Here is a 25,135-nt window from a genome sequence, read left to right as displayed (position 1 = left end):
TTTGGTCTTAACAATTTTTAAATACAGTGGACCCCCGCATAACGATCACCTCCGAATGCGACCAATTATGTAAGTGTATTTATGTAAGTGCGTTTGTACGTGTATGTTTGGGGGTCTGAAATGGACTAATCTACTTCACAATATTCCTTATGGGAACAAATTCGGTCAGTACTGGCACCTGAACATACTTCTGGAGTGAAAAAATATCGTTAACCGGGGGTCCACTGTATATAGTTTATGTATTTTATGACATTGTACATGGTATAGTTTTTATCATTCTGTCCATTCTGTGAAAGTTTTTAAAACACTGTTTTATAGGCAAACTTGGTTTGTGTTCTATATCATAAATAATCTTAGATAAGAAAATGTAAATGTTTTCCTGTGATTCCTATGTACCATATGCATATATATATGGTTTGATTTTTTTATATTTTGATGCACCTGAGAAAGCATGTTAATTTTCTTTATATTTTTGGACAATTTAAACTTTAATTATTCTTTCATAGACTAGCTAGAGTGCTTATCATATTATACTGAACTAAAAAAAATTCTTGTCAGTTGAAATTGGTTTTAAAGTCCAGAAGGAAAAGTAGCATGTGCTACAATCCATGGAAACTTTTATAACAAACTGTATGGCAAGCTAAACTTTGAAGATGGCTCATTTGGAGTATCCCTGGGATGCTTTGTCACCTTAATGTACTGGAGAGAGAGTGGTTTGTGCCTAGGGATTGGAGCCTCTTCTTTGGGAGGGGTACCACTCAGCCAGTTCAGTGTTTGCCTATCTATGAACCCAGCATCTTTTTTGGAATAAATGGAGGGGGAAGGTTATTTCCAATTACATATATATTTGCTGACGAGGCCAATGACATGGAACAAATTATGGATATGAAATGTGCAATGTGAAAAATATTGAATAGTTTTACTTTCATTGTAATTATGGTGTGTGTGTATACACAAATAACCTGCACATAGAAGAGAGGAGCTGACGACGACGTTTCGGTCCGACTTGGACCATTTACAAAGTCATTTGTGGTGTGTGTAATATGAGTGAATTAGTCACATCAATGGCAGGTTGATAATTTGATAGTGTAAATTGATAGAAACACAGTGTTAAAAAGTGCTTAATAACCAACTGGTTTTATTGCTTTTTAAATAATTGAAACAAACTGCAATAACTTGAGTATATCTGTGCTTGTGTAACTACAAATTGGTAATCAAAAGTAGGTAATACACTTGTATAACCATTCAGTACTTTTAACAGTGTATATAACTTATTATGGAGGAGTAAGCACCACAGGCTTCAGTTTCTACAAATATGTAAACACAAATAGATATTTTCATTAATGATTGTGAATTATTACAGGTTTAATGCACACGTACATATATACATATATATATATATATATATATATATATATATATATATATATATATATATATATATATATATATATATATATATAAAATAGCTGCAGTTTAAAAATAGGCTGTTAGTTCTTTAATTAGTTATGTTTGGCATTTCTTTGAACATATCTTGTTTTTTATGTTGAGTTTCCTCATAGTGTGAGAATTAGTCCATCTGTGATGTAAAAAATCATAGTATGTACATATTTCTTTTGTAAATTCTAAGTCATTCACTGTGTTTCGTGCCTTCTTTTTTGTGTACTTTTTTTTTTTACTGTATTCACTTCATATAGACTAAAAAATTAAGATACCTTTGCAGCAGTTTGTGTGTATTAATTAGATGTGTATGTGTCTTGATTGTCTGCCTCCCAAGCTATCTGTTTTGCTGTCAGTTGGTCAATGCTGAAATGTAGTATGTATATTTTAGCAAAAATGACAGCTTAACTCAGAGTAGGGAGCACCTGTTCGCTTGTTTCTTAACTGCTTCTCTTCCCCCTTCCGTCAGAAGACGGTCACGGGAATTTGGACCTGTGCCGGGGGTTTAAGAAGCTGTTAAAGGGTCAAGAGATACAGGGCCCGTGCCTGAATGAGACTGTCACACAAGAGGCAACTCAACAAGGTAATTCCCCAGCAGTTTCTTGTCACTTGTCTTCACTGGCTAGTTACATGTTATTCACTGATTGTTTAGGTCTCAGTCAGATATTGTAGCTTGTATTGTGTTGTACAGTCTTCATTGTTGGTGTTGTGATTGTGCCTTATAAATTTATTTTGCGTACTTTTTACAGAGATACATCTAAGTGTTATTATTTAACCCCCAGGTGCCTTAGATGAGGATGAGAGTGACAGTGAAGGGGCTGAATTGGGAGGGTCCACCATTGTGACGCCTAGTGGTGAGACCCTTTCCTCCAATGAAAGACACCAGCTACGCCACCGCGAACTCTTCCTTTCCCGTCAGATAGAAACCCTTCCTGCAACACACATACGCGGCAAATGCACAGTCACATTACTCAACGAAACAGAATTATTATTGGCCTATCTCAATAAAGACGTAAGTAGGGATGGAATGATGTCTCATATTCTATATGAGGCATTTCATGGCAGAAAAAAATAAGTGTCACCATGAACAAAAGCCAGGTTAACGAATGAATTGATTCTTTAATGTTTCGTCTGTTTGTGGGAAAGTACAGTAGGGCCCCACTCATATGGCAGGTTAGGTTCCAGGCTACTACCGTAAAGCAGAAATCGCCATAAAGTGGAACACCTCTTTTTCCACTTATAAATGCATACAAATACTAGATAACAAGTTTACACTAACATATATTAACCCTTTCGGGGTCAACAGGCCCTGTCAGAGACTTGTTCTCAGGGTTGGCCAAATCTCAAAAAAAAAAAAAAAAAAATTATTTTTTCTCATGAAAAAAGTTTTTCTTTCTAAACATTATAGGCTAAACAAAAATTTTTTTACCATCAATACTTACTGAAATATGGAGGTGTGAAGTTTACCAAAAAGGAGCATCATGTGGTAACATCGCCGACTGCCGTCACCCGGTATTCTTTTATTTAGTGTTTTATGTACTATTTTCTATTATTTTTTAATTTTTCTTTTTCCAAGTAACTTTCATGGCCTGTGAGACAAATATGATCAGTATTTTGTAAGTTATTTCTTCTTCAATACTACACAATGACGGCATAAACACTGTTATCATTGTTTTATTTACAGAAAATATTTACACAAACAAACGATATGAAATGTTGTTTATTACTAATTTTCTATATTTTATATACACATATACAGTCACAGGGAATGTTTCTAAAAGTTCTGCAGCCTGTGGAAGTCTTTGAAACATGGTGTCATGCACAGTGGTGTTTTACACTCCTCACTCACAAAACGAGCATGTCTGCGTTGTTCTGGGCATTTTTTTTGTATGTACACGGACATAACACCTCTTCTGAGCCTTTTTCTTGAAAGCAGTAGCAGGCAGTTTTACCAGGAAGTGATCACCATGCTTCAAACGAGAAGGAAGTTGTTGAAAATTTGGTGGGCGGTCTATTGCAGGTGTTGTTCCTTGGTACTTGAATACTATTTGTATGATGACAGACAAACAGAATTTGCCATATGGTGGTTTGTTTCTGGTCCTCATCTTGTACATATTATAAGCATTGAGCATGGAAATGTCCAGAAGATGGAAAAAGAGTTTTATGTACCACTTATAACTCTTGTGAACACAATCAGCAAATCCAATCTGCATGTCACATTTGTCCACTGAACGCATATTGAGGGTGTAATCAATCACAGCTGCAGGTTTTAGAATGGGTTCATTGCTTTCTCTATGCTGCCTGCCAGTGTCTGCCATTTCATTAGGGTGAACTGATGACAACAGTGTGACATATCGGTTGTCATGCCACTGAAATGCCATGGTCATTGGCAGCAAACGCCTGCACCTCACCTCTACGAGTGCCAGCACCAAACCTGGGCATATGTTTCTGATTTGCACTCAGTGTGCCACACACATCTGTCATGTTCACTCGCAAAAAGTCACTGAGTAAGGGGCTTGTGTACCAGTTATCTGTATATAATATATGCCACTTACCAAGGTATGGTTCTATCATTCTTCTAACAACATCACCAGAGATGCCTAATAACTTCCTGGTACGTATTTTGCAATGTATAACTTCCAGTGTACACAATAATATCCAATACCAGACCACTGTAACAATCACAAAGCACAAACAACTTTATACCAAAGCGTTTCCTCTTGCTTGGTATGTACTGCTTGAAAGAGAGAGTTTCTTTGAACAGAATCAAAGACTCGTCAATTACAAGCTTCCTGAAGGGATAAAAATACACACTGAATTTGTCTTTCAGATACACAAACACATGCCTTATCTTATATAACCTGTCGTTTCTGTCAGGCCTGGTTTTGTCTGAGAAGTGAAGCATACGTAATAGTAGCACAAATCGATTCACTGGCATTTTATCACTGAAACCTGGGGTTGCAATCAGGCGGTCTGTTGACCAGTATGATTTCACACTGTGCTTATACACATGTGGCATAAGCATTATCGTGGCAAAGAAAAGATACATCTCAGCCACAGTTGTCTCCTTCCATTGGTGTAGACGTGATTTTGGTGAAAGCATTGTGTTTGCCATGGTGTACTTGTAGTATGTTGCTTTCCATGACGATACTTTCCATCAGGGGTTCGTCAAAGAATAACTCGAAACATTCCAGTTCACTGGCATTGTTTCCCAGTGTAAAACATGGCCGTATTCCACTTTGGCTGTCATCAAACTGGTCGGGATTTGGAACAAAATTGACAGCTTCCTGCCAATCCCAGGTGCGGTGTGCTGGTGGGTACTGGACAGTGACAGGTGGTTGTGGTTGTGGAGGTTGCTGTTGTGGAGGTTGTGGTTGTGGAAGCTGGTGTGGTGGGTGGGTGGGGGATGTTGGCCTTTGTTGTAGATCAGCTGAGGCAGCGGCATGGGTGGCAGTGTGGGTGGCAGCATGGGCCACTGCTGGTGCCTCACGGCCGGCACCACCACTACCACCACCATGCACATTTTCCATCCCAATTGCAACAGTATCATTATCATTTTCACTGTCAGTTCCTGTTGTACAGCCACGGGATGTACTCCGAGATGTACTCCGAGATGTACTCCTTCCCCTTGGAATAGCATATGGCACACTACCAGAGCGCATATACCTTCGTATATACTGACGCTTCACTGGGGAATATTGCACTTCACTATCACTACTGGAACTAGTTTGAAGAGCTTGTAGTTCATAATCACTATCATCACAAATGCTCACATCTGAGTCTGGGATTTGGGAAAATAGGAGTTTCCTTTGATTATGGTACAACTGAACATGAACAAGATGGCCCAGCACCAGAGGTGGAAGGCTGAGGGTCGTCTGGGTTTTCCTCACTATTACCGATATTATGGTCATTAGTTTCGGTCAAAACCTCACGAAAACCTTGAAACTCATCTTCACTGGCACTTCCATCTGTATTAGAACTGTCACTGGGGAACAAAAGTGTTCCAATTCGCCGAGGAGTAAGGAGCTTCTTACCGCGAGGCATGGTGGAAATGGTGTACTAAAATGGCGTTCCCACAAGGCGCCACTGGGTCCCAGATTTTTTTTTCTACTGCGCACACCCACCACACAGACCCATTCTCTCACATCTAGGCCTACCAGCCTTTTCCCGCAAGATTTGAAGGCGCTAGAATTTGTGTACTAGTACGTCAGAAACCCCTGGGCATAAGCCGTACTAGTACGGCCAAAACCCTGAAAAGGTTAAGTTAGCAATAGAACTAGGCATCAAAAAACAATAAAAAAGTAAAATGCACACATAGTGCACTCATTACTTAAAATATTTGTAGTCTTAATCTAGGGTGAGACAAGGAGTATTTATTGTAAAAAAATCAAGTGTGGTATGTATGGTAGTCATCCGGGCTACCATTCCAGGCCACCCCACCTACACATAATATTCTATTACATTTAAGCATCCCAGAGCGATAAAATGCATATACCGTTCACTCATTACTTACCTTAAAATATTTGTAGTCTTAATGTAGGGTCAGAGGTGAGTAAACGAGATAAAACGAATAAATGAGAGAGAGAGAACGAGAGAGAGAGAACGAGAGAGAGAGAACGAGAGAGAGAGAACGAGAGTGAGAGAACGAGAGAGAGAGAGAGAACGAGAGAGAGAGAGAACGAGAGAGAAAACGAGAGAGAGAGAGAACGAGAGAGAGAGAACGAGAGAGAGAGAGAACGAGAGAGAGAGAGAGAGAGAGAGAACGAGAGAGAGAGAGAGAGAGAACGAGAGAGAGAGAACAAGAGAGAGAACGAGAACGAGAGAGAGAGAACGAGAACGAGAGAGAGAATGAGAGAGAACGAGAGAGAACGAGAACGAGAGAGAACGAGAACGAGAGAGAACGAGAACGAGAGAGAACGAGAACGAGAGAGAGAACGAGAGAGAACGAGAACGAGAGAGAACGAGAACGAGAGAGAACGAGAACGAGAACGAGAGAGAACGAGAGAGAGAGAGAACGAGAGAGAGAGAGAACGAGAGAGAGAGAGAACGAGAGAGAGAGAGAACGAGAGAGAGAGAGAACGAGAGAGAGAGAGAACGAGAGAGAGAGAGAACGAGAGAGAGAGAACGAGAGAGAGAGAACGAGAGAGAGAGAACGAGAGAGAGAGAACGAGAGAGAGAGAACGAGAGAGAGAGAACGAGAGAGAGAGAACGAGAGAGAGAGAGAGAGAGAATGAGAGAGAGAGAGAATGAGAGAGAGAGAGAATGAGAGAGAGAGAGAACGAGAGAGAGAGAGAACGAGAGAGAGAACGAGAGAGAGAGAACGAGAGAGAGAGAGAGAACGAGAGAGAGAGAGAGAACAAGAGAGAGAGAACGAGAGAGAGAGAACGAGAACGAGAGAGAACGAGAACGAGAGAGAGAGAACGAGAACGAGAGAGAGAACGAGAGAGAACGAGAACGAGAGAGAACGAGAACGAGAGAGAGAGAGAACGAGAGAGAGAACGAGAGAGAACGAGAACGAGAGAGAACGAGAACGAGAGAGAGAGAGAACGAGAGAGAGAGAGAGAGAACGAGAGAGAGAGAACGAGAGAGAGAACGAGAGAGAGAACGAGAGAGAGAGAGAGAACGAGAGAGAGAGAACGAGAGAGAGAGAACGAGAGAGAGAGAACGAGAGAGAGAGAACGAGAGAGAGAGAGAACGAGAGAGAGAGAGAGAACGAGAGAGAGAGAACGAGAGAGAGAGAGAGAGAGAACGAGAGAGAGAGAGAGAGAGACAACGAGAGAGAGAGAGAACGAGAGAGAGAGAGAGAACGAGAGAGAGAGAACGAGAGAACGAGAGAGAGAGAATGAGAGAAAGAGAATGAGAGAAAGAGAATGAGAGAAAGAGAATGAGAGAGAGAGAATGAGAGAGAGAATGAGAGAGAGAATGAGAGAGAGAATGAGAGAGAGAGAGAGAGAGAACGAGAGAGAGAACGAGAGAGAGAACGAGAACGAGAGAGAGAGAGAACGAGAGAGAGAACGAGAGAGAGAGAGAACAAGAGAGAGAACGAGAGAGAGAGAACGAGAGAGAGAGAGAACGAGAGAGAGAGAACGAGAGAGAGAGAACGAGAGAGAGAGAACGAGAGAGAGAGAACGAGAGAGAGAGAACGAGAGAGAGAGAGAACGAGAGAGAGAGAACGAGAGAGAGAGAACGAGAGAATGAGAGAGAGAGAGAGAGAGAGAATGAGAATGAGAGAGAGAGAATGAGAACGAGAGAGAGAGAATGAGAACGAGAGAGAGAGAGAACGAGAACGAGTACTTGAGGGAGGACAGGCGCAGAGTTATGTAAACAAACCAGGTGAACATACATTTGTAAACAAAGTGTACACCTCCAGTTTGTGTACAGGTTGTCTCTACATTGATACGGTAGAATAAATAAAGAAGAACACTCCCATTCTCATGTAACACCATTTTTAGAAGAAATGATGCTGAGTGAAGGCAATGGAATTAAGTCACTCTGTCTGACCTTTTTTGGGTTATCCTAGGTTCTCTACACACATGCTGTTATGTGTGATAATCTATGTAACTGTGTTTGTGTATACCTGAATAGACTTACATACGAAGGAATAATTTTTTACAGTTACCCCCAGTAACATGTTTTCTCTGATGTTGGACTAGAGAAAATTTTATTCTTGCCATCACTCGTAAAAGTCTGGCTCCCACATCTCATATACAGTGGACCCCCGCATAACAATATTAATCCGTTCCTGTGAGCTCATTGTTATGCGAAATTATCGTTATGCGAATGAATTTTCCCCATAAGAAATAATGGAAATCAAATTAATCCGTGCAAGACACACAAAAGTATGAAAAAATTTTTTTTACCACATGAAATATACATTTTCCTACACACAAAGAGAAGGATACATGCACAATAGTAGAGTAGTACATGCACAATATATATTGTGCATGTACTACTCTACTAAATGAAGAATAAATGACACTTACCTTTATTGAAGATGCAGCTATGACTGATGAGACACTGTGTCCTGGGAGTGCCTTTTCCTCCTGAGTACTGTAGGTCCTGTTTGGCATTTTCTTCCAGAACAGGCCTTATCACACTGTGTATGCCACTACGATTCTTAAATCTCTCAAACCAACCTTTGCTGGCTTTAAATTCACCATTATGAGCACTAGTTCCAGGCATTTTTCCCTGTTCACCTGGGTGTTAGTTGACTGGTGTGGGTTGCATCCTGGGAGACAAGATTAAGGACCCCAGTGGAAATAAGTTAGTCTTCGATGACACTGACTTTTTTGGGTTATCCTGGGTGGCTAACCCTCTGGGGTTAATTGACTTTTTTGGGTTATCCTGGGTGGCTAACCCTCTGGGGTTAATTGACTTTTTTGGGTTATCCCGGGTGGCTAACCCTCTGGGGTTAATTGTTTCTTGGTATTCTCAAAGATGCCACACCAACAACGGTGCTACAGCAGCAGCAGCAGCAGCTGACAGTGCTACAGCAGCAACAGCTGACAGTGCTACAGCAGCAGCTGACGGTGCTACAGCAGCAGCAGACGGTGCTACAGCAGCAGCAGACGGTACTACAGCAGCAGCAGATGATGGTGGTACAGCAGCAGCAGCAGCAGCAGCAGATGGTGCTACAGCAGCAGCAGATGGTACTACAGCAGCAGCAGCTGACAGTGCTACAGCAGCAGCAGACGGTGCTACAGCAGCAGCAGACTGTACTACAGCAGCAGCAGACGGTATTACAGCAGCAGCAGATGGTGCTACAGCAGCAGCAGACAGTATTACAGCAGCAGCAGCTGACGGTGGTACAGCAGCAGCAGCTGACGGTGGTACAGCAGCAGCAGCAGCTGACGGTGGTACAGCAGCAGCAGCTGACGGTGCTACAGCAGCAGCAGCAGCTGACGGTGCTACAGCAGCAGCAGCAGCTGACGGTGCTACAGCAGCAGCAGCAGCAGCAGCAGCAGTTGACCATGGTACCACAGTATTTCGATAATATTTCTCACCCTTTTTACCACAGGGTTGGCACTAGAAGCTTTCTTGGGGCCCATGGTCACTTATTTTGCAGATAAAATCACCAAAAACGCTGTAATAATACGAAATGTTCCGATTGTATGCTTGGATGTTACCGCGGAGGCTGGCTTGTAAACAATGCCACCGGTGGAACATGTGAGGCTGGCTCAGGCCGCACATTAGACGCGTCTCGGACGGATAGCATTGAGCGGGTTTTTTAGCGGTATGCGAGGCAAAATTTTAGCGATAAAATGTATCGGTATGCGGATTTAACGTTATGTGATGCCAACGGTATGCGGGGGTCCACTGTATATGTTTATTTATTCTATTGTGGGGTGTATTTATTATCTTTATATGTTATGCATCGTGTTTATTATATAATTTTGAAAAAATATCATAGATGGATTAATGAAAATATGTATATTAACGTAATATACGACATTTAATGAGACTCGGTGATTATTATCATTACTAATATGACGTCTCGAGACATAAGACACTCTTACTGATATTAATGTGTACCTGCACGCCAGAACAGTATGTAAGTTTATTTAGGTACAGGTATACATAAATATAATTATCAGAGTATATATAAAATATATATTCTGATAATTATATTTATTTGTGGGCTAGGGGCTTGGACTTCCAGCAAGCGTGCATGAGCGTGTTAGATAAGAGTGAATGGAGACGAATGATACTTGGGACCTGACGATCTGTTGGAGTGTGAGCAGGGTAATATTTAGTGAAGGGATTCAGGGAAACCGGTTATTTTCATATAGTCGGACTTGAGTCCTGGATATGGGAAGTACAATGCCTGCATTGTGGTGAAAGTGTTGAATGATGATGAAAGTATTTTCTTTTTGGGGATTTTTTCTTTTTTGGGTCACCCTGCCTCGGTGGGAGACGGCCGACTTGTTGAAAAAAAAAAAATATATATATATATAAAATATGAAATAACTTTTAAAAACACTTGAAATTTGGAAGTTTCCAGACATAATGGAGAGACTTAGTGTTTACGGATCTCACATAGAATGCAAACAAACTGGGTGGGGTGCATTGACCGTATTAGAAAGTGAGGTGGGGGGAGCCGTATAGAGAGTTATGATCATAATTTGAAATGACCGTATTAGTGGAACGCCGTAAAGCGGGGCCCTGTTTTATGCAATTTTACTCTATGTAATGTGAATAATATATGGGAAAAATTGGGTTAAATTCATGAGACAAAAAAATAAAGTTTATTTCATCAAAAATAATGAAGTTTTGACATGCATTGTTAATGTTATTCGTTGATCATTTCAACACACCGGCTGTATCCCACTGAAGCAGGGTAACCCAAAAAGTAAAACAAAAGTTTTTATTTTAAATTTAGTAATTTATACAAGAGAAGGGGTTACTAGCCCCTTGCTCTTGGCATTTTAGTTGTCTCTTATGACATGCGTGGCTTACGGAGGAAGAAAAACTCAATTTGATCAATATATTATATGCTTAAAAAGAAAGATTTTACCTTAAATTTTTCGTTTCTCTTGCCCATTGATGTAACAGTGTTTAGTGATGGATAAGTAATTTGTTGTGTGCTAGACAGCTGTGGGTAATCTTTATTAGCTGACACCACTCTCACATTTCATCAGCTAACACCATCACACATTTAACTAGACAATTTTGGCGTTCATTATAGAGACAAGGAAGAAATTTATCCTAATTTGAATTCTTTGTTCTTTTGAGTGTTGATAACTTCTTTGAGTGGTAGTTGGCTGTGAGATGTCTTTCATCAGCTGACAGTTTAACACTTGCAGGGTCGAGAGGCCCCCTCCCAAACTTATCAGGGTCGAAAATTTTTCGGGGAGGGGGGGGGGGGGACATTATTTTTTTCTTATGAAAAGATAGAAAATCTTTTCCTGATCATAATGACATCAAAAGTATGAAATTTGATGGAAAACTTACGGAATTATGCTCTCGCGAAGTTAGCAGTCTCAACAATGTTTACGCATCGGCCATTTCGCCCACTTTGAGCCCTATTTTCGGGCAATTCCAGTGTACTATTTGACAAAAATCATAACTATTTCGCCAGAATTCCATTTTTTTTATCGAACAAGTACAAGAAACCACCCATTTACCGATTTCAACTATCCAATAAAGTGGTCAGAAATTAGCAATTTGGCAATTTCCCACAAATTTCAAAAGATGCCAATTTCCAAATAGGGTCCAGAATAAACAAGACAGACATTCCTGGCATTAAAATAACCTTTCCTCTGTTCATTAGTCATGTCTCCAGGCCCTTCTTACATTTCTTTTGCTTTTCACTTTGAATTTTTGTTCTCGCAAAAAATAAAAGATTTACTGATATGCAGACTACTGCATTAGTGTAGAAATGGTAAAACTAATATCAGCGAACTTGTGAAAGAATATTAGACTCGCCAGTTGACGTGTATTGGACGCATGGCATGATTTGTTTACTTTTGAACTTTGGCAGAAATTGAATATTTCTGCTTCTTTGAGCTCAATTTCAAGGTGTACTTTTCATTGTGAAACCAATCAAAATCATCTTAATTTCTGTAATATGTCTTCCATTCTATAAAATGAGACCAGGAAAACTAGAATACAACCATAAATACCATACTAAACTACAATGCAAAGTCGCTGTTTTAAACCAAAAACACGGTCCAAGTTTTTTTTTCTCCTTATGCATTGTGTGCTGCAGGATTTTTTTTTATACTGTGCACACTGACCACATAGACCCATTTTTTTCATATGTAGGCCTACCAGCTTTCTCTTGCTAGATTTCAAGGTGCTAGAATTTAGGCGTACTAGTACAGTACTTCAATAACCCTAGTGCGTAAGCTGTACTAGTAAGTCGGAAACCCTGAAAGGGTTAAATAGATTTATATTGTGAAGTGCTGTAGTGAGTGAAGAACAGGGGTTACGTAATTTCGTATATTACATTATTGCATTTAACAAATTTGATTTTCATTAATTTTAGTGTGTAGGAAGGGTAGTAGATGGTATTAGGTAGCATGGACTGTAATGTGATGAAGAAAAAATTGTGTAATTTTCAGGAAAAGATGTAATACATGATACTGATTGTTCATTATTAGGCATGTAGTAGTGGTTAGGCTCGCCTGCAGGTTGCAAACTGCAACAGCTGGTTAGCAAGGATGTCAGTCTGAGACTAACATGAATGGCTGTTAAAACCCATTAAAATTAGGTGTGGGTAAACAAGGAGAGTACCGGATAATTAACAAAAATTAGCAGAGCGAATAAATATTTCATATGTTAGTTACAAAAGGTAACTAGTAGGCAGTATTGTTGATTAGTATGTGATAATTGAACATGGTTTGTACACATGTTTGTTTGTAAAAGTGGATATGGCATAATATATACTTTGATTATAAAATAGTATATTGATGTTTATATTTTTTTTTTTTTTTTTTTTTTATCACACTGGCCGATTCCCACCAAGGCAGGGTGGCTCGAAAAAGAAAAACTTTCACCATCATCCACTCGATCACTGTCTTGCCAGAAGGGTGCTTTACACTACAGTTTTTAAACTGCAACATTAACACCCCTCCTTCAGAGTGCAGGCACTGTACTTCCCATCTCCAGGACTCAAGTCCGGCCTGCCGGTTTCCCTGAACCCCTTCATAAATGTTACTTTGCTCATACTCCAACAGCACGTCAAGTATTAAAAACCATTCGTCTCCATTCACTCCTATCAAACACACTCACGCATGCCTGCTGGAAGTCCAAGCCCCTCGCACACAAAACCTCCTTTACCCCCTCCCTCCAACCTTTCCTAGGCCGACCCCTACCCCGCCTTCCTTCCACTACAGACTGATACACTCTTGATGTCATTCTGTTTCGCTCCATTCTCTCTACATGTCCGAACCACCTCAACAACCCTTCCTCAGCCCTCTGGACAACAGTTTTGGTAATCCCGCACCTCCTCCTAACTTCCAAACTACGAATTCTCTGCATTATATTCACACCACACATTGCCCTCAGACATGACCTCCACTGCCTCCAGCCTTCTCCTCGCTGCAACATTCATCACCCATGCTTCACACCCATATAAGAGTGTTGGTAAAACTATACTCTCATACATTCCCCTCTTTGCCTCCAAGGACAAAGTTCTTTGTCTCCACAGACTCCTAAGTGCACCACTCACCCTTTTCCCCTCATCAATTCTATGATTCACCTCATCCTTCATAGACCCATCCGCTGACACGTCCACTCCCAAATATCTGAATACATTCACCTCCTCCATACTCTCTCCCTCCAATCTGATATCCAATCTTTCATCACCTAATATTTTTGTTATCCTCATAACCTTACTCTTTCCTGTATTCACTTTTAATTTTCTTCTTTTGCACACCCTACCAAATTCATCCACCAATCTCTGCAACTTCTCTTCAGAATCTCCCAAGAGCACAGTTTCATCAGCAAAGAGCAACTGTGACAACTCCCACTTTATGTGTGATTCTTTATCTTTTAACTCCACGCCTCTTGTCAAGACCCTCGCATTTACTTCTCTTACAACCCCATCTATAAATATATTAAACAACCACGGTGACATCACACATCCTTGTCTAAGGCCTACTTTTACTGGGAAATAATTTCCCTCTTTCCTATGTACTCTAACTTGAGCCTCACTATCCTCGTAAAAACTCTTCACTGCTTTCAGTAACCTACCTCCTACACCATACACCTGCAACATCTGTCACATTGCCCCCGTATCCACCCTGTCATATGCCTTTTCCAAATCCATAAATGCCACAAAGATCTCTTTAGCCTTATCTAAATACTGTTCACTTATATGTTTCACTGTAAACACCTGGTCCACACACCCCCTACCTTTCCTAAAGCCTTCTTGTTCACCTGCTGTCCTATTCTCAGTCTTACTTTTAATTCTTTCAATAATAACTCTACCATACACTTTACCAAGTATACTCAACAGACTTATCCCCCTATAATTTTTGCACTCTCTTTTGTCCCCTTTGCCTTTATACAAAGGAACTATGCATGCTCTCTGTCAATCCCTAGGTACCTTACCCTCTTCCATACATTTATTAAATAATTGCACCAACCACTCCAAAACTATATCCCCACCTGCTTTTAACATTTCTATCTTTATCCCATCAATCCCGGCTGCCTTACCCCCTTTCATTTTACCTACTGCCTCACGAACTTCCCCCACACTCACAACTGGCTCTTCCTCACTCCTACAAGATGTTATTCCTCCTTGCCCTATACACGAAATCACAGCTTCCCTATCTTCATCAACATTTAACAATTTCTCAAAATATTCCCTCCATCTTCCCAATACCTCTAACTCTCCATTTAATAACTCTCCTCTCCTATTTTTAACTGATAAATCCATTTGTTCTCTAGGCTTCTTTAACTTGTTAATCTCACTCCAAAACTTTTTCTTATTTTCAACAAAATTTGTTGATAACATCTCACCCACTCTCTCATTTGCTCTCTTTTTACATTGCTTCAACACTCTCTTAACCTCTCTCTTTTTCTCCATATACTCTTCCCTCCTTGCATCACTTCTACTTTGTAAAAACCTCTCATATGCTAACTTTTTCTCCCTTACTACTCTCTTTACATCATCATTCCACCAATCGCTCCTCTTCCCTCCTGCACCCACTTTCCTGTAACCACAAACTTCTGCTGAACACTAACACTATATTTTTAAACCTACCCTATACCTCTTCGACCCCATTGCCTATGCTCTCATTAGCCCATCTATCCTCCAATAGCTGTTTATATCTTTCCCTAACTGCCTCCTCTTTTAGTTTATAAATCTTCACCTCTCTCTTCCCTGATGCTTCTATTCTCCTTGTATCCCATCTACCTTTTACTCTCAGTGTAGCTACAACTAGAAAGTGATCTGATATATCTGTGGCCCCTCTATAAACATGTACATCCTGAAGTCTACTCAACAGTCTTTTATCTACCAATACATAATCCAACAAACTACTGTCATTTCACCCTACATCATATCTTGTATACTTATTTATCCTCTTTTTCTTAAAATATGTATTACCTATAACAAAACCCCTTTCTATACAAAGTTCAATCAAAGGGCTCTCATTATCATTTACACCTGGCACCCCAAACTTACCTACCACACCCTCTCTAAAAGTTTCTCCTACTTTAGCATTCAGGTCCCCTACCACAATTACTCTCTCACTTGGTTCAAAGGCTCCTATACATTCACATAACATCTCCCAAAATCTCTCTCTCTCCTCTGCATTCCTCTCTTCTCCAGGTGCATACACGCTTATTATGACCCACTTCTCGCATCCAACCTTTACTTTAATCCACATAATTCTTGTATTTACACATTCATATTCTCTTTTCTCCTTCCATAACTGATCATTCAACATTACTGCTACCCCTTCCTTTGCTCTAACTCTCTCAGATACTCCAGATTTAATCCCATTTATTTCCCCCCACCGAAACTCCCCTACCCCCTTCAGCTTTGTTTCGCTTAGGGCCAGGACATCCAACTTCTTTTCATTCATAACATCAGCAATCATCTGTTTCTTGTCATCTGCACTACATCCACGCACATTCAAGCATCCCAGTTTTATAAAGTTTTTCTTCTCTTTTTTAGTAAATGTCTACAGGAGAAGGGGTTACTAGCCTATTGCTCCCAGCATTTTAGTCGCCTCATACGACACGCATGGCTTACGGAGGAAAGATTCTTTTCCACTTCCCCATGGACAATAGAAGAAATAAAGAACAAGAGCTATTTAGAAAAAGGAGAAAAACCTAGATGTATGTATATATATTTGCATGTGCGTGTCTGTGAAGTGTGACCAAAGTGTAAGTTGGAGTAGCAAGATATCCCTGTTATCTAGCGTGTTTATGAGACAGAAAAAGACACCAGCAATCCTACCATCATGCAAAACAGTTACAGGTTTCTGTTTCACAGTCATCTGGCAGGACGGTAGTACTTCCCTGGGTGGTTGCTGTTTACCAACCTACTACCTATGTTTATATATGGGTTAAAGTATCTTGTGCCCATATATGAGTACTTTTGGCATATTCAGAGATATATTGAAGCTAATGAGGCTCTTTAAAGATTTTTATTTTTTTCAACAAGTCGGCCATCTCCCACCAAGGTAGGGTGACTCAAAGAGAAAGAAAATCCCCAAAAAGAAAATACTTTCATCATCATTCAACACTTTCACCTCACTCACACATAATCACTGTTTTTGCCAAGGTGCCCAGGATACAACAGTTTAGAAGTATATACGTATAAAAATACACAATATATCTCTCCAAACTGCTTAATATGCTGGTTGCCAAAAATAGCTTGGTAAAACAAAACAAAGAAAAAACTGACTAACCTAATTCCTTGGGTTAATACCATGTTAGGGATAAAGTGGATCCAGGTTATTATCTGAGAACAGTCTTCTGTCACAATTGGAATGATGTTGGGGTTCAAAAGCTATACTATCTTCCAGCTTGCATGACTGTAATCTTTTGAATCTATAATACTGAGCTGTAGTTTACTGGTCAAATCCAAGGCATCATTGTGCTAAGAAGGGCAGATAGTTGAATTAGTCAGTTAAGGGAGTATTTAAAAAGTACTAAATGTATTTTCCGCAAAAAAAAATTAGGAGAAAATTTTGTAATGCTGTTAAGTTACGACGGGTTAGCAACATGTCTTTGAATCAAACTTCAGCAATTTAAAATTGTGTCACTTTGGAGAGTTGTGATGCTCAAATACTGTCATAGTTTTGCTACTACAGTATTATACTATGTCAAATGAAGGTACCCTCATGAAATTCCTCTTTTTTCCAGGATACATTCTTCTACTCTTTGGTATACGACCCTCAGCAGAAAACGTTATTAGCAGATAAAGGTGAAATTAGGGTTGGTTCAAGATATCAAGCAGACATTACATCATTATTAAAAGAAGGCAAGTAGTGCAAGTGGGTAAATTTAGGGTGAGAGGTAATCTGTTTGTGATGGTCTGTTTGTGGGAACAGGAACAGAAATATGCTGGAGGTGTTTTGTTGTGTAGTTTCTGGAATTCCTGGTGATTGTAGTGCACGCTACCTTCTTTTGGATTCCTTTTCAGTAATCAACCAATCACTCTGTAAAGAAATGCATTCTGGCATTCTTTCTGCACTTGTCTCTAAAGTTACAGTTGGTGGCTTCTTGTTTCCCTGTTGAAAGTACAGATTTTCCTTGCTTTTTATGTGAGTTCACTATTATGCAATGTTCTGTTTCTCTTGGTATCTCTTGTGTGTGTGATCACTGTGATTGGTGTGGTTGCAAAATTGAAATTTGTTTTGTATATTAAAATACTAATGGCCTTATAGAACTTAATACAGCTGCTCTGAACCTGGAACATATCTTTTACAGAAAACAAGGGAAACTTAGATAGGGCTAGGCTTTGATATGAGCTGAAGTAGGATAACAGCTCATAGCCTGTTAAAAAAATAAGTATGGATGTGAGGCTTGGATGTTGAACATTACAGCAAGGAGACTGGAGGCATTGGAGTCTACCTGGAGGATATTCTGGGGATCAACGCCCCTGCGGCCCAGTCCATGACCAGGCCTCCTGGTGGATCAGGGCCTGATCAGCTAGGTTGTTACTGCTGGCCGCACATAGTCCAACGTATGAACCACAGCCCGGCTGATCTGGGCATTATGTGGTGTGAATATTATGCAGGGCTGAGGAGGGTTCATTGAGGTAGTTTGGAGCAAAATAAGATGACCAGGTAGGTTTATAATTCTTGGGTGAAAGGGAGGAAGGAAAAGTAGGGTTCATTGCAGAAAGGGTTGGGAGGAGAAGGGGAGGGGGATGAAAGAGGTTTTGAGCATGCTTGTGTGAGCATGTTAGTTCAAGAGTGAATGGAAATGAGTGGTTTTTTATGGATTGATGTACTGTTGTAGTTTGGGAAAAGTAATACTTAGTAATGGATGCAGGGAAACTAGTTAGCTAGATACAAGGCCAGGAGGTGGGAAGAATAGATGTGTATAGTTACAGAATGGGTGGGACTTGAACCCAAAGCAAGCGAGTCTTAAAACTCTCAGGTCTGTGTGCTAACCACTGAACCAAGCCAGCATAAGAAGATTCATCCAACTAGGTATATTTCTGTACATGATAGGAATGTTAGCACTGGCCCCACTGTGGCCACAAATGCAGGTTAATCCAGATGAAACCCACACCAGCATGGCTGCGGCGTGCTCTTACTCAAGTCCTCTTGGTCAGTGAAAGTAGATATGCATATTCATGCATGTATGACTCAAATAGGAAGAGCTACTCCTATCTTTAAAGCCTACCAAGTGTGAAATCGTTTCTGCTAACCATCAGAACATTGAGAATATTAACCCTGCTTTGCCAAGAGCACTAGTCATTGATTGAACCAGTATCAGTAAAGCGAGGAAGCTCAGAGAGCAAGTGGACTTAAATCTGTGATCTGTGATTTATATTCTGTATGCTGATTTAGCAAAAATGTTTTTCCAGGTGAAGGTGATGGGCGTAATTTGGAAGAATTGGAAAGTTTGATATGGACCCCGGGGCACGGCCTAACAGATAGACAAATAGACCAATTTCTTGTAATGTCACGATCAGTAGGCACTTTTGCGCGTGCGCTAGACTGCTCATCCTCAGTCAAGCAGCCATCACTACACATGAGTGCAGCAGCTGCTTCTAGAGATGTCACGTTGGTAAGTTACTGTAGATGCTTGAATTCAAACAATATTATCAATTATTTTTTATATACAATTTTTTACCATTTTTGGGGGGAGGTAGCACATACTTTACAGTTCGTCCACTATAAGCACAGTGCTTGTATACTAATACTAGTATTTATGTACATTTCTGTCAGGAGTAGGGCCGACTTGTGATGTTCTGAATTACAGTGACCCTAACTTTACACTGTAAGCACTCTGGAACCAGCTACAGTAGAATCTCCTTTATCAAATATCCAGATAGCACATTTTCAAGAAAGTACTTTATTGAAAACCTGTACCTAAGACCTATTTATGTGGAGAAAGAGACTGGTCATCTGCCCCATAGTTTGAAAACAGTAAGCTGGAGATGGTGCATGAAAGCTAGTAACCCATTATTACACAGTAATTACACATTCCAGTGTCTGTAACAGTCATGTACCAGCTCCAGCTGCATTTCTTCAGTTGTTGAACATGTTGGTAATTGAGAATAAAGTGTGAAAAAAGTTAATAAATGAGAGTTGTGTGGGGAAGGTATGATCTTCACTGCAGTGCATCCTTGAAAATGCTTCTATTTAGGATTTGTAGGGTCACCACAGTTGTCATTCCTTCATACCACTGGAAACGACTTGTAAAGGTAAAGTTGTAGCCATTCTGTTAAAATACTACTGCATTCTCACCTTGTCAGATGCCCTCGTCTTTAGTGCATGGTTGTTACAATTTGGGAAGGAAACGTGCCTTATTACCAATATCCTAGCAACATTTATAGGCAGGCTCCCTGGCCAAGCCTTAAGTCACGTGACCTACTCGCACATAGGCCGTCCCTTACAGGTCTCTGCCTTAGATTCCAACAGGCTTACCAGGCAGGCAGTTGGACAGGGGTGGGGTCCTCCACACTTAGCAATATATGCCTCATAACAGTCTACATTTGTTTCTTTTGCTACCATCACTCCATCAGAGAACCCTCCTAGCACTTGTTCTTTCAAATGGTGGGACTCCTTTCATTCACAGAAATCGCTTCTAGTGAGCAAGACTGAATCAGTGTTCAGTAAGAATGAATTAAAAGTACAACTTCTTTCTTAAGCTTTTTACCAAGTGTATGATAGTTTATGTACAGTATGTATTCTTTATGTATGTTTAGAGAGATTGTATTGGTTTGGTAGAGATTAGTCAAGAACTATAGTTTAATATATTACCTCAGAAACAGTTGTAGTTTTCAGAAGAACTGTACTAGCAAAGTTGTGATGAATATGTGGGCTAGCAAATTGCCAACAAAAAGAGCCTGGTTGAACTGCAATCATTAGGAAAGCCTGGCACCAGACTTGTCAGTGAGGGGTAGATAATGTGAATGATGGTGAAAGTGTTTCTTTTTTGGGTCACCCTACCTTGGTGGGAGACTGCTAGTGTGTTAAAAAAAAAAAAGTTAAAATGTTGTCAGGTACAGTGGGAGAAAGGGAATTGCTGTTGCTGCTGTACTTAGATTGAAAACGTAATGCTAGTATTTTTGTTATTTATCTGATTAATGTTTTACGATGTGCAGTATAAAGATTTTTTGTGCTACCCATATTTGTGATTACATATTTTATTTTATTTACACATCGGCCATTTCCCACCAAGGTAGGGTGGCCCGAAAAAGAAAAACTTCACCATCATTCACTCCATCACTGTCTTGCCAGAGGCATTCTTACACTACAGTTATAAAACTGCAACATTAACACCCTTCCTTCAGAGGGCAGGCAGGTGGTTATACCTTTTGATTTATGTTGCAACAAAATGTCATTTTGTGAAGTCTTGTTGTCAGAGGGCTTATTGTATCTCCAGATATATATCTAATCTGGCTAGTGTTGTTATTACTAAGAAAGAATATCCAGAAGGGAAAGAGTTGGGTGTGGGGGAAATATATTGAGCACAGTTTGAATGATATATTTTTGCTAGCTTTTAAATGAGGGGTCATATGCACAACCCCCCCCCCCATGCATGCACATGGGGGGGGGGACAAATAGTCATAAATAATCAAAGCTATTTGTAGGAAGACCTTCAGTAAAAAGTTGGAAAGTAGAAGCATGCTAACTAGGGCTGCTTTATTAAGTTATGTCTCTTGTAACACCGAAAAAATGTTTTTGCAGTTTCACGCAATGGACACCCTTCACAAGCACAGTTACGACATCAGCAGAGCACTTTGTTCTCTAATACCTGCTACTGGGCCAGTACTATGTCGAGATGAGATGGAAGAATGGTCGGCGTCTGAAGCCAATTTGTTTGAGGAAGCCCTTGAAAAATATGGAAAGGATTTTAATGATATCAGACAAGATTTTGTAAGTATAGGAATGGTGTCTTTTGGATACGATGAATGTGTGTTTGAATAGTAATCATATATTTTAAGAGAGTTTTCGCTAAACTGTCAAGTGTTATAAGGGTATTTCCTAGTAATCCACGTAACTTTAATGTAATGTGTGATTTCTGTTGGTAAGTAGGTGAAATGTTTACTTGCTTTTATGTATGTTCCAACAGCTACCGTGGAAGACCTTAAAGAATATAATAGAGTATTACTACATGTGGAAAACGACTGATAGATATGTACAGCAGAAGAGAGTAAAAGCGGTGGAGGCAGAGTCTAAGCTAAAGCAGGTCTACATTCCTAATTAGTAAGTAGTTATCCAAAAGACATTTTAATTGCCAAAATTACCAAAAGTGAAACGTAAGCTCCCATCTTCTCCTCTGAGGACACATTTTCATGGTAGGGAGTTTGTATGCTATAATGCCATTTTCCATACTGACTTACATTAGGGTAGCCATGGCTGTGAAGCTCAAGTGCTACTTGTGTGTGTTAACCATGCATCTTGTTCATTAGTGGGCTTGTCCTCAATTGAGCTGTGGTGCCTTGGTAGGCAATACACTTGTTATTGAGGGGACAACCATAAAAGAGGATGTTAAGTATTACTCTGCAGAATTAATTTGCTGATCATTTATGGCTAGTTTTAAGTTTGTACTGAATTAACCCCTTTTACCCACATAATTGGTTCTGGGACTTGTACGGTACATAATAAAAGTATTGTCATTTTTTTTTTTCAACAAGTTGGCCGTCTCCCACCGAGGCAGGGTGACCCAAAGAGAAAGAAAATCCCCAAAAAAGAAAATACTTTCATCATCATTCAACACTTTCACCTCACTCACACATAATCACTGTTTTTGCAGAGGTGCCCAGAATACAACAGTTTAGAAGTATTTGCGTATAAAAATACACAATATATCCCTCCAAACTGCCGATATCCCAAAACCCTCCTTTAGAGTGCAGGCATTGTACTTCCCGTTTCCAGGACTCAAGTCTGGTTATATAAAATAACCGGATTCCCTGAATCCCTTCACTAAATATTACCCTGCTCACACTCCAACAGATCATCAGGTCCCAAATACCGTTTGTCTCCATTCACTCCTATCTAACACGCTCACGCATGCATGCTGGAAGTCCAAACCCCTCACCCACAACACCTCCTTTACCCCCTCCCTCCAACATTTTTGAGGATGACCCCCTACCCTGCCTTCCTTCCCCTACAAATTTATATGCTCTCCATGTAATTCTACTTTGATCCATTCTCTCTCAATGACCAAACCACCTCAACACACCCTCTTCAACCCTCTGACTAATACTTTTATTAACTTCACACCTTCTCCTAATTTCCACACTCTGAATTTTCTGCATAATATTTACACCACACATTGCCCTTAGACAGGACATCTCCACTGCCTCCAACCGCCTCCTCACTGCAGCATTTACAACCCAAGCTTCACACCCATATAAGAGTGTTGGTACTACTATACTTACATACATTCCCTTCTTTGCCTCCATAGATAACATTTTTTGCCTCCACATATACCTCAATGCACCACTCACCTTTTCCTTCATCAATTCTATGATTAACCTTGTCCTTCATACATCCATCCGCTGACACGTCAATTCCCAAATATCTGAAAACATTCGCTTCTTCCATACTCCTCCTCCCCAATTTGATATCCAATTTTTCTTTATCTAAATCATTTGATACTCTCACCACCTTACTCTTTTCTATGTTCAATTTCAACTTTCTACCTTTACACACACACCCAAATTTGTCCACTAACCTTCACAGTTTTTCTTTAGAATCTCCCATAAGCACAGTATCATCAGCAAAAAGTAACTGTGTCACTTCCCATTTTGTATTTAACCCTTAACCCTTAAACAGTCCAAACGTATATATACGTCCACCTGCACAGCGCCCCGAATATTTTGAAAAAAAAAAAAAAAAATCGGTTTGTTTTATAGAGAAAAAGAGCACATTTTTTTAGTGTTTTAGCATAAAAAAATTTTTAGGGTCAGTGCTTACCGAGATATGAGGCCGCGAACTTGGCACTTGGCGATCACCTGACGGCAACATGGAGCGCTGCTGCTTGCAGAAATTCAACATATTTACCGTTATCTTTCACTTTTTTTTTAATTTTCTTGGTTTTCATGATATGATAATTATGTAAATGAATGGAGAGATGAGAACTTGGATGATCTACAACCACTACCTTCCATCGATACTTTAACTCTTGAAGATACCCACCCGCTTACTAGACCTATTACATTACTAGAGATGAGTCAGGTTATTGGAAGAATGCGAAATAGAGCCCCTGGCCTATCTGGAATAACAATGAAACAAATAAAGTTCCTACCCAGAAATTGTAAACAGTCTTTGGTAAATATCTTTAATGCCATCTTGGCCTCAGGACATTTTCCAGTTGTTTTTAAGATGCTAGGATGATCTTTCTTGGTAAGCCCAATAAAGACATCCACCAACCTGGGAACTATAGACCTATATCTTTACTTGAAGTCACTGGAAAGGTTCTTGAGAAAGTCATTTCCAACAGATTGAACTACTATATGGAGTTTAATCACTTTTTCACTGAAAAACAATTTGGCTTTAGAACACATAGAGGTACCAATCATGCAATAAATGTTATTTTCGATACTGTAGCAAGTCTAAAACATCAGGGGAATCTTGCCTTAATTGCCACCAGAGATGTTCATAAAGCTTTTGATAGCTTATGGCATGATGGCCTTATATACAAACTCATTGACCTACCAGACCATAACTGGACTTTTCTCAGATTAATATATAATTTCTTAACTCAAAGAAAAATCATTCCCACCTTTCATGGCAGGTCGACAGAGCCTTTTATACCGACAGCTGGTGTCCCACAAGGTTCTTGTCTCGGTCCAATTCTGTTCAACATTTATGTGAATGACCTTCCTCAACCAGAGTTTAATGATACAGTTGTGACACAGTTTGCAGATGATGTTATTCATGTCGTCTCATCAACTCCGGTAACGGGAAAATACAAGTATGAGAGAGTCATAGAAAAAATGAATATTGAACTTCGTTGAACATCTAATTGGGAAAAGAAATGGAGAATTACGACTAATCCTGACAAGGTCCTTGTTAGCACGATAGGATGTTTTGCATCAACAATTGAAGATAAAGGGGGTATCTCCATCAGAGGTACACCTGTAGCCATTAGAAACCCTAACATGATTTTGGGATATGAAATAGACAGGCTGCTCCACTCAACATCTCATGTAACTAAAAAGATCAACATAGCCAAAGCCAGTCTTAGCAGTCTCTTTCGATTCAATCAAGCCCCTCAACATGTCAAAAAACATCTGTATAAAATGATAATAAGACCAATACTCGAATATCCTTGTGTCCCAATGTCATTAACAACAAAGACCAACATGCTACGGTTACAAAGGGTCCAGAATAGAGCTCTTCGCTTCATTACCGATACCAGGAGGAGAGACAGAGTTAAAATGGCAGATTTACACATACAACAAGATATTACTGCCATAAATGTATGCCTCGACACCCTAAAAAAGAAACAACTCTATACAATGCAAGAACTATACATGCCAGATAGAGAACATCCTATACAAGTGGTAAATCTTTCTTTCTTTCAACACACCGGCCGTATC

At 40.0% G+C, this 25,135-nt stretch overlaps 1 protein-coding gene across 10 annotated transcripts in view; it reads left to right on the top strand.

The window, feature by feature from the left end:
* MTA1-like (metastasis associated 1-like) overlaps positions 1–25,135 on the top strand; it is a 360,550-nt gene that overhangs the window by 181,908 nt on the left and 153,507 nt on the right. For 7 of the 10 annotated variants that reach the window (XM_070084053.1, XM_070084049.1, XM_070084047.1 and 4 more), the window contains 6 exons: positions 1,910–2,023; positions 2,223–2,452; positions 17,266–17,383; positions 18,941–19,143; positions 21,273–21,461; positions 21,658–21,791. In XM_070084053.1, the coding sequence (XP_069940154.1) occupies positions 1,910–2,023; positions 2,223–2,452; positions 17,266–17,383; positions 18,941–19,143; positions 21,273–21,461; positions 21,658–21,791 (988 nt within the window). The remainder of the gene's footprint in view (positions 1–1,909; positions 2,024–2,222; positions 2,453–17,265; positions 17,384–18,940; positions 19,144–21,272; positions 21,462–21,657; positions 21,792–25,135) is intronic. The other 3 variants (XM_070084050.1, XM_070084057.1, XM_070084048.1) reach the window with 2 other exon arrangements.

The sequence above is a fragment of the Cherax quadricarinatus genome, chromosome 11 (assembly GCF_038502225.1).
Source record: "Cherax quadricarinatus isolate ZL_2023a chromosome 11, ASM3850222v1, whole genome shotgun sequence".
NCBI classification, from domain to species: domain Eukaryota; kingdom Metazoa; phylum Arthropoda; class Malacostraca; order Decapoda; family Parastacidae; genus Cherax; species Cherax quadricarinatus.
The sequence above is the reverse complement of the archived record's forward strand: the minus strand, read 5'-3'. Positions and strand labels throughout refer to the sequence as shown.